Genomic DNA, 10316 nt, shown 5'->3' with positions numbered 1-10316 from the left:
ATGGCGTAGACCAGCGTGAATGCCGCGTCCGAATTCGCAAACGGACAGTGGTTGCTTTTCTGTAAGTAGATAAATAAATAGAATAGAGTATACAATATACCCTGTTTATACTGTCAGACTATGTCTGAACACAGCTTTATAAAGAAAGGAATTTTAATTGTGTTGAGCATAAACATAAATTCTTGTCACAAATGTCGTTCCTTGCTTAATGGACTACACTAAATTTTATGACTTAACTTGGACTCGAACCACAAGTCCATGAATGCGTCAGTTGGGTTTTTTTTTTTTTTTTTTTTTTTTTTTTTTTTTTTCATTCGCATCCTTCTGCGAGTAAAAATATGTCTATGTCCCCAACAAATTTGAGTTAAGTAGTTACTTGTAATATGAGAGTACTCACATGCCAATGGTCGGCAAACTGTTCCATCAGGAGAGAAATCAGAGGAGATTCCCCAGGGAGTCTGAATGATTCCAGATACATTCTCAGAGCCACGTCTATCCTGGTGTTGGAGAAGTCGAACGATCTGGGAACATAAGACACAAGAGGGAATAGATTTGAGAAAATAGAGATAATACTCCACTTAGAGAACCTTGTAAGCACTAGGTAGCGGGTTCGTTTCCCGCCAGGGGCGAACTTTATCTTAAACAGATGAGGTTCGTTCTCGGAAAGACTGGCTTTCACCTATTCTGTCCCTCCAACACACCTCAAAAAGTACACATAGAGATGTGTAAAGAGTTAGTGAGTTGTAAAAATGAAGGTAGTCTTCTAACTCTTTTCAATGGAGAGTGTTTAGCGGTGTAGATAGAAAAAAGGAAGGCTGTCAGCTATACTTACTTGACAAACTGGTCCAGAACAGCTAGGTTACTTCTGTTGCTCAGATATTCTCCAATGGTTTTCTTATCCAGATGAGGATTCTCCCTAAGGAAATGCACTACTTCAATTGGATCCAGAGGTGTAGACAGAAGACCTTGCTCCTGAAGAAACTTGATCCCTTTCTTCGAGTTCATATTGAACTGCTCAGTGCCTATTGTAAGGAGCTGAAACGATAAAAAAAATAATGATAATTATATTGAAAAATTTAACCTATGGTCTATTCGTTTTTCATTTTCCCATGTTCATCCGCCAATAGGTGAAGCAATAAAAATAGGCAATCTGTTTTGATCGGGGATACCCCAGTTAGCTTGGTTGGTAGCACATCTGCCTTGTAAGCGCTGGGTGGCGGGTCCGTTTCCCGCCCGGGCCGGATTTTTAACAGATAAGGTTTGTTTTCGGAACGGCTGGCTTTCTTCTATTCTGTCTTCCTTCTCTCTTCGCTTTCAAGACGATAAGATCTTAGCAGTTACAGTTCCCTCTTGTCATAAGTACAGAACATTCACTAATCCCTTACCTTCTTCTTTCTCTTGATAGCCATCAGTTCTTCATGACTAGGTATCGCCGTACCCTTGGGCTTGGTTCGAATCCCCAAGCTGTCACTATTTTCATTCAGGGTTTTCTGCTTGCAGAAGTTCTCAATGCTGTCGATAACCGTCAGTAGGGCATCCAAGGAGAGGAGATGAAAGTTGTAAATACCATGCACAGGGAAACAGTTCTGAAAATGAAAGAAAACCAGAACAAATTAAATCTGTTTAAAGTCCGCCAGACATAACTTCATACATACACAAAAAGTCCTGTCCAAGACTTAGGTGTAGGGGCAAACAACCCTAAAGAATGGGTTAAATTTCATCTCCCCACAGACGTACCATTTACTAAAGCAGTTCAGTAATATTTACTAATAATGTGGTCAGGGGATAATGTTTACTTTCCTTATCCTATAGGAACGAAAGTAATGTAATCGACAAAATTTTCGGTGGTTAGTTTTAGAGTCCACCTTTTTTAGTTCCAAGAGAAAAAAAAAAAATTTAAAAAAAAAAAAAATCCCAGCCTAGTTAGCTTGGAGGATAGCGCGTCTGCCTTGTAAGCGCTAGGTCGCGGGTTCGATTTTCGCCGGGGCAAACTTTATCCTAAACGGCTGGCTTTCTCCTATTTTGACCTCTTTCTCTGCAATTTCAGGACAATAAGAATTCCGGAGGTTCCTCTGTTACAGTTCCCTCTATCAAATTTCAGAGGAGAGAGAGAAAAAATCGTAGAGGTAAAACAACATTTCACTTGTTTCGTTCAGTTAAATAAGTGGTTGGGGCAGTATAGATTGCAATCATAGTTGAGATATAACTCGGTCACTAGACCCGGTATCCTCCAAAGCTGAACGATTGATTCTGTGAGTAGAAAACAATATGATATTTATGATATTATTGTCATGGTGAACACAAAACTTTCGTTTTCATCCTATAATCCTTAAAGCTCTATTAGTATTACATTAGGAGCACGGTTAGCCCAGTGGTAAGGCGCGTGATTGTCATGTAGAAGGTTCCAGATTCAATTGCCAAAGTCAACAAAAATTTGCACTTGTATTTTGACTGCAAATATTTCAACGGTTTACTTTCTGAAGTTTCTGGTGTTTTCGTGCTGACCCAGCACCTAAATGGGGATTATTGGCTCTCTTATTACCTTAGAGGTCGTCATTCTAGGTGTCTTATTATGAACCCACCAAGGCTAATTTCACTACATACCGAGCGCTATTTCCTTCATCTCATATCGGAACCTCTGATTATCTGAGGATATAATATCGAGCAGTCTGGTCAGATACATTTCAAACTGGAACTTGAGATGATGCCGCATGGATTCAAACACAAGGAAGAGGAGCTGAAGATTAGCAGCGAATATGGTCAGCCTGTCTGCTGTGAACAGGAGCTGAAATTGAAAATCATAACAAGTAATGCTCCTCTATTTAATGCAAAGACTATTCGTAGAGGGTACCATCTTAATTGCTGCGATTGAATGCAACCAGTTCCCCATGTATTACTGAAGTTAAGCAACGTTGCGCGTAGTTGGTAACTAGACAGCAATCATGTAATGCTGGCTTTTCCTGGCCCCACTCTGGGTGAAGTTATTGTGAAGAGATGGGTGGCTTGTCGCCAAATGGAGGTAAACCGTTACTAACAAGCTGGGTCCGTCCCTCCGGGAATTTTTTAGCCCGTAGTTTATTCGATCGTGGTTAAAGAATACCTATGTACCTACCTAATTTGTATAATATTCAGTTTATTATTATTCTTGATTTGATTTTTTAATTTTACTTTCATGTAATGATTCAAAATCAAGACTAGATCCCGTTCTCCCTTTATTCCCAATATAAGGTTCAAGTCACCCATCCATTTATTGGCCTTGCTCGGCGTAGCTTAACATAGGTGACGCTAAAACCGGTCTTAAAATAACGACTGAAGTGTTATCTAAAACTTTCTCGCTTTGAGTTCATAAGGTCGTCGCGACAAATTTCGAGATCAGAGCTCATTTATTTTGTGTGAAAAAATGTGAAAAAAATCCCCCAAAAACCAGTTCAGCAAAAACTAATTTGGCTTTATGGTTCTCTGGACAAAATTTGCACCACCATTTTCGTGTTCCTGGTAAAAAAGACCTTAATTTGATATATAGGTTGACCAGGTTTGGATAAGTCCTTCTATGGGGACAGACAGACCGACCGACCGACCGAGCGAGAGACATACCACACACAGACGACACCGAAGCGAATACAATAGTCCGTCCCTTATACCTTTTTATTACTATTGTAATAATAAAGGAAGGACGGACTAAAAACCCTAGTCGTTATACACTGACGGTAATCCTCTATCGAACAAAAAGGATACAATCAATTCCATAAGATTTGTTGCTCTCCCAAACCCTCTTTTTAAGATATCTCCCTCAACCCCTCTAAGGATAAACAAGGCATATCCTATTCTATTATTTTAAAGATGGAAAAATCCATCAAATAATCAACCTTGTTGTTTGTTTTAAGCAAATTTGTTTTAAGCAAATCTCTCTTAAAACAAATTGAACAACTCTCTCCTCAACTCACCGCGATTAGATATTTACACATATCATCCTTGACAATGGCCATGAGTGATGGAAACTGAGCTATTGAGTCTGCTCCCACTTCAAACGCCACACTCAGTAGAGTGAGTCCAATGTGAATCATACTCTCCGAGTTATTCTTGTTATGTGAGTCACACAGTTGAACCAAACATCGGAGTATCTCTCGAACAGACACTATCCCATAGGGACCTTTGCTTACACCTGGGGGAAGATAAATGTTTAAGGTTAATCCGCTAAACAGGCTAAACGTTAAACTTGGAAAGAAAAAAATAATAATACAATATTAACGAAATAAACTGCGTTAAGCATACTTAAAACGTCACAAACTGAACGTCATTCCCACTTGATACAACTTAATAAAACTTATGACTTGACTTGGACTCGAACTACCAATCTCCAGATCCAAAGTCCACCGCATTCACCACTAAACCTCTCGGAGAAATAACACCTCGCGGTAGTGTTACTCCGACCAACAGATCAGACCACCGCCGATCTGCGGTCACATCCAAAAAATATTACTGAGTAACTGGGCCTACCAACCAAGGAAGCTGAGGAGGATTCTGATATTGCTGATGTCTGATTGAAAGAACGGGGCTATTACAACATCCACTACATCACTGACTGATGTTGGTATTACAACATCCACTATACCACTGACTGATATTGGTAAATAGAATATACTCGATTATAATAAGACCACGGTTCAAACAATATTCCATGCTCTATGATGTGTAACACGATAGACAAAAGACCCGTTATTGCTTACCTTCTTCCACTGGATCTGAGGAGGTAAATCTTACTCCCTGTTGGTTAACATACTCTTCAGGTTGATCTGACTCTCTGATTTGCTGAACATCATTGCTCTGGCCTTCTGAAACAAGACACCAAAATCCATAGGTATGGTATTATCCTAAATCGCAAATTATTTGTGATAAAAGTAACAATTTTGAAGATGAAATGCCATACTTCGCCTCGGCTGGGAAAGAACCCACGTCGAGAAACCAACAAATTGATGAACAAATCCAGGAAAAGAACGAGGGATAGAGCGGACACTGGCATCAGCCACTCACTCTTCAATGTATTAAGAGGCAAAAAGAAGAGGCCCTCCTGCTTACCAGGCGAGCGGCTCTATCAATACACCACCGAGGTAGAGATATTGAAACTTTTTTATACAAAAGCTGCTGAGTCCGAATAAATATTAAGGACCTATTCAATCACTCACCTTGATTTACAGGTTCGCCATTCTGTTGGGCATTAGTCTCATCCGGGTGAGTTTGTACATCTGCCTCTCCGACTTCAGATTTGGATTTTTCACAACTTTTTACGTAGGAATCGACCTTTTATTCATAATTTTTACCCAACTGCAACTGCTCCATTTCGATTAATTTTTGTGTGATTTCAGATTTAGCTAAGTACCAACTTGCCTAAATTATGTACCTACCTCTATTGTGGGACATCACTGTCAGTAGGTAAAAGTACCTAGGTACAGCTACCTTTATACCTACGAGTATTTCATTTCAGCCAGGACACTGATTATCACTATCTAAGATAGGATACCTGATCAAAGTGCGAAGAAAGTCAAGAAGGTACCTACCAAAGTAAAAGGTTTTTTTTTTTTTTTTTTTTTTTTTTTTTTTTTTTTTTTTTTTTTAAGCAAAATTTTACGAAATGTCTATCTCAAAATGACGCTACTAAATTTTCATGTCCCTACTCGGACTCAAACACGAACCTCCAGTTTGCGAGTCTAGTGGTTATGTTAAACAAATGTCTACCTCAAAATGACGCTACTAAATTTCCATGTCTCCACTGGGAACCGAACCCCAGTCCCCCGGAATACGATTCAGTCATCCTCCTAGTTCAGTGACACTAGGCGAGAAACTTACCAAATGGTTGGGCCGGGTATCGTTAGATACTTCAGAATTGGATTGCGTTATTTCCACACCATCTTGTTTATCCGCGGAAATATCAAGGGACGTGCTATCTCGCGGGTCTACAGTTTCTGACTGTATATCCTGGGTTTGAACTTCTTGTGTCACTGGGTCCTGGATTACTTCAGCCGATTGTGTATGTTTAATTTCTTCAGGAAAATTCTCACAAGACCTCTGTATGTCTCCGTTTAGTATGTCCCCAGGCGTCTCCCCATTAGGACTCTGTAGCATGTCCCCGCTCGGGGATTGCAGTGTGTCTTGGGAGAGTATGTCTCCTTGCAAGTCCAACATGGGACCTGAGGGAGAACAAGGACTTGTGGCCAGATGAATGTTGTCATTGGGTGGCAGCTCGGTTTGGACCTCTGTAAAGAAAAAAGAGTCATGGAAAATTAGCTTTAATTTTGGACATTAGTTTAAACTTTGGAAAATGTAGTTTTGAAAGTCAACTTGGTGTGGGCGAAATTGATCAAAAGGCCCGCCTTCATTTTGTTGTATCTGTGAACCAAAAGGCTCACATATAGTTACATTGAAATGGGGGTCTTTTCTAATGAAATTTCTGTGCGTGGAGTCCAATAAATAGGACTTTTGCACCACATTTTTAAGGCTCACAGTAAAAAAAGGAGGGTGTTTTGTGGATGGGTGACATACTTGGTCCATTAACCCAAACCCAAGGTCACTACCTGATGCTACTTCCTTCAACCAGTGAATCTTTCGTTTTAGGTAAACTACTATCATGAGGAGTATTGTATGATTAGACTCTGTAGCATGTCCCCGCTCGGGGATTGCAGTGTGTCTTGGGAGAGTATGTCTCCTTGCAAGTCCAACATGGGACCTGAGGGAGAGCAAGGACTTGTGGCCAGATGGATGTTGTCGTTCGGTGGCAGCTCGGTTTGGACTTCTGTAAAGAAGAAAGAGTCATGGAAAATTAGCTTGAATTTTTGAAATTAGTTTAAACTTTGGAAAATGTAGTTTTTTAGTTTTCAAAGTCAACTTGGTGAGGGCGAAATTGATCAAAAGGCCCGCCTTCATTTTGTTGTATCTGTGAACCAAAAGGCTCACATATAGTTACATTGAAATGGGGGTCTTTTCTAATGAAATTTCTGTATGTGGAGTCCAGTAAATAGGACTGATGCACCACATTTTTAGACTCACAGTAAAAAAAGGAGGGTGTTTTGTGAATGGTTGACATACTTGGTCCTTGGATTTTCAAGACCATTAACCCAAACCTAAGGTCACTACCTGATGCTACTTCCTTCAACCAGTGAATCTACTGAATCTTTCGTTTTAGCGAAACTACTATCATGAGGAGTATTGAATGATTGAACTTACTATCATCTGGTGATGCATTATTGTGTACAACTGTATCAACATCACTGGTAACGCTTTCCTGAGATATTTTCTTCTGCCTTTGCTGTTTGTTATGACTAGACTCTGATCGGGTACTAATTGACTGAAATAAAAATCAAATTTTTGTTCAATATTAGAGCAATCTTGCTGTGTAAAAAAAGTTAGTTTTTTTTGTATGAATAAAGACTGATACTACTCCAGACCTTTACACGAATAGGGACTTAAGTATCCATATGGTAATGCTACATATTTAACTCTGTTATTTTCTTACCTTCACATTGGATGGATCATCCAAGTCTTCAGAGAATTGAGGCAGTTGAGTAAACAGGCACTGCACAATGTCTTTCAAACAATGTTCTGCATATTTCCGTAGCAATTCTGAAATGCACATCACATAGGTAGGTAAGTTTCTAGTGGGATGATTTTGAGGGTACCTATCCACTCTTGTCAATTTGTCTCTGTTACTAATTAATTTTCATGATAGAAAAATGCATAGGTATGAAAATAATACATGTACCTACTTAGGTATCCACAATGCACATAGACACAGCTTTCTTGGTTTTAAGTGAGTAGGCTTGGTTTTAAGTGATTATTCTAACTGAAGTTATAAGTCAATAGCTTTAAAGTGGGATGATTTTGAGGGTACCTATCCACTCTTGTCAATTTGTCTCTGTTACTAATTAATTTTCATGATAGAAAAATGCATAGGTATCAAAATAATACATGTACCTACTTAAGTAGGTATCCACAATGCACATAGACATAGCTTTCTTGGTTTTAATTGAGTAAGTATTCTAACTAAAGTTATACTTAAGTCAATAGCTTTACCAATAACTAACCTGCAAGTCTGGTTTCAAAGCAGACTCGAAATATGCTGGACATAATCTCACAGACATTTTCATTGGTCAGATATACACCAATTGGGGACACCACTAAATTTCTGAGAACCTGAAAAGTAAAAGCACAAAATGATTTTTAGTTAAATTCCTTTATGAATGAGTGTTTCATTCATTTCATATTAGTAATAAAACTAGACACTGCTTCAACTTCTTGACATTTCTGTATGTCACTAAATACTTTATTGAAGACTACCTATAAATCAAAATATTCAACTAATAAACTGTTTCATTCATTTCATATTAGTAATAAAACTAGACACTGCTTCAACTTCTTGACATTTCTGTATGTCACTAAATACTTTATTGAAGATTGAAGACTACCTACCTACTTATAAATCAAAATATTCAACTAATAAACTTTTTTCTTTCTTTAGCTTCTGGGACTGTCCTGGAATTTTCAATGGAGGTGAATGACTGTCTACTCCACTTTTTACAGTCTAACTTACCAATAGAATTCTCATCAACACAACCGAGTCCAAATCAGAGCTTGAAAACTTTGCCCGGGTGACAGCCTCAGCAATTTTACATACACTAGCTGCCACATTGTGTCCACCAGGGTCTGAAATAGAGAAGATCAAATTAAGAATATTTAAAGTCTGATATCAAAGTCACATCATCAAATTTGATAGATATTGTTATGACTTATGGTTTGAATTGCCCCTGGATTTTCAATCTCATGTTACCTCTGAGAATGTTTGGAGACTGTTTGGGCATGGTCTCGAAGAATGCTTGGAAGTAATGAGAGATTGCCCTAGGTACTCTTTGATCCCTGTAGCAAAGATATTGCATTGTAATATTATTGTACTTTTGTCTAGCATTTCTAGAGGTTCCTGCACATGGGGTGGTTTTATATGAACAATGTGAGCTTGGTACTTTATAAATTGCAGTGGTGTCATTAGTTCTTACCAATTAAAGCATAAGACAGAAATGTGTTGATGGATACTAATGCAAGACTAGTCACTGAGCTTGAGGTCTGATCCGATGTTATCACTTCAAGGAATGGTTCTAGGAATAAAATGGAATCTATGCTCTTCAAATCCCCAATGCTGTTGAGTTCAACCTTCAAATTATTGAACTTTTTCAAGAGAGCTTCTATTTTTTCATCCTGAAACATAAGAAAATAAATGGCAATTAATTTAACTTTACAAAAAAAAAAAAAAAGTAAGAGGGGCAAAGAGAAGTTCTTTCTAGAATGGGCTTTCGAGACTGATTGGGTTCCTCCCTTTGCTTCCAACAGACTATATTTGAGTATGAAATTGTATAAATACCTACTTGAGAACAGCATTCAGCAACATCAATCCTTTAAGGACATTTTTATATTGATTTCCAGGGCCCACTCTGGTAAGCATTTTCCACTCGTAACATAACAATAAATATGATGTTTCATCAGAACAAGAAGTGAGTACTGGATGTAATGGTTTTACTGATAAGTCGTTTCCCAAGGTGTCTAATCTTAACCTATGAGGTGGTAAGTACTTGCCTGCTGTGAGTAAGAGGACCAGGTAGTGCCCCTCTTCATTGCTATCAGAAGTTTGTTGATTTCTCCCTGAATGATCAGGGTGCCATTTCTCGGGCACACAGCCATGATGGATTGCACTAACTTCACTTCCACTACACTGGACGAATGCACTGTTAATATTCATCACCATAGCTCATTATTTGTGCAATACAGTGCATAATTAAAAATATTCTGAATTTTTTAATTGATAAAATCAAATTCCTGAAGAAATCTAACCACTATCCACTATCAGTTTGATGTGAAATCAGCTGGCTTTTGTGATTGTGCAGACGTGTTTGTTCTTTGAAAAACAGTGTTGCCACTTGGATAACTTTTCACCAGATTTTTAGCTAGATTTTCCGCCTATATAAAAAAATCTGGTGTGAACATCACACGACTTTCTATTACATTTGTGGAATACGTATTTGAAAAAAAAAAGAAAAAAGAAATAAAAAAAAAAAATGAAAATTTTTCCAAGTCCCGAGCCTGAGCCGCCTACGGCGACCGATTTTTGGTCGAAAATTTCCTATCTTAAAATACTCCCCGTGTAATGAGGAATCATTAAAAAGTGTCCAAATATTGAACTTTTTTTTTTGAAACTTTTTCTAAGTCCAAAATCGAGACCGCCTACGGCGGCCAATTTTCGACCAAAAATTTCCTATCTTAAAATGCTCCCATTGTGA

General features: G+C 38.3%; 1 protein-coding gene across 1 annotated transcript; it reads right to left on the bottom strand.

Moving 5' to 3' along the window:
* Positions 1-2152: 2152 nt before the first annotated feature.
* Positions 2153-9886, bottom strand: LOC103510656 (Golgi-specific brefeldin A-resistance guanine nucleotide exchange factor 1). The gene is made up of 13 exons (XM_026824657.1): positions 9616-9886; positions 9042-9240; positions 8582-8694; positions 8076-8184; positions 7508-7614; positions 7219-7339; positions 6657-6787; positions 5904-6120; positions 5184-5255; positions 4728-4832; positions 3945-4162; positions 2605-2785; positions 2153-2250 (listed from the first exon to the last, which is right to left on the bottom strand). Exons 1-13 carry the CDS (start codon positions 9718-9720, stop codon positions 2153-2155), a joined length of 1776 nt encoding a protein of 591 aa, XP_026680458.1. The 5' UTR covers positions 9721-9886.
* Between the last annotated feature and the right edge of the window lie 430 nt (positions 9887-10316).

Source organism: Diaphorina citri, unplaced genomic scaffold (assembly GCF_000475195.1).
Source record: "Diaphorina citri unplaced genomic scaffold, Diaci psyllid genome assembly version 1.1 scaffold628, whole genome shotgun sequence".
NCBI classification, from domain to species: Eukaryota; Metazoa; Arthropoda; class Insecta; order Hemiptera; family Psyllidae; genus Diaphorina; species Diaphorina citri.
Note: the sequence above shows the minus strand (reverse complement) of the source record. Positions and strands in the feature narration are given on the sequence as shown.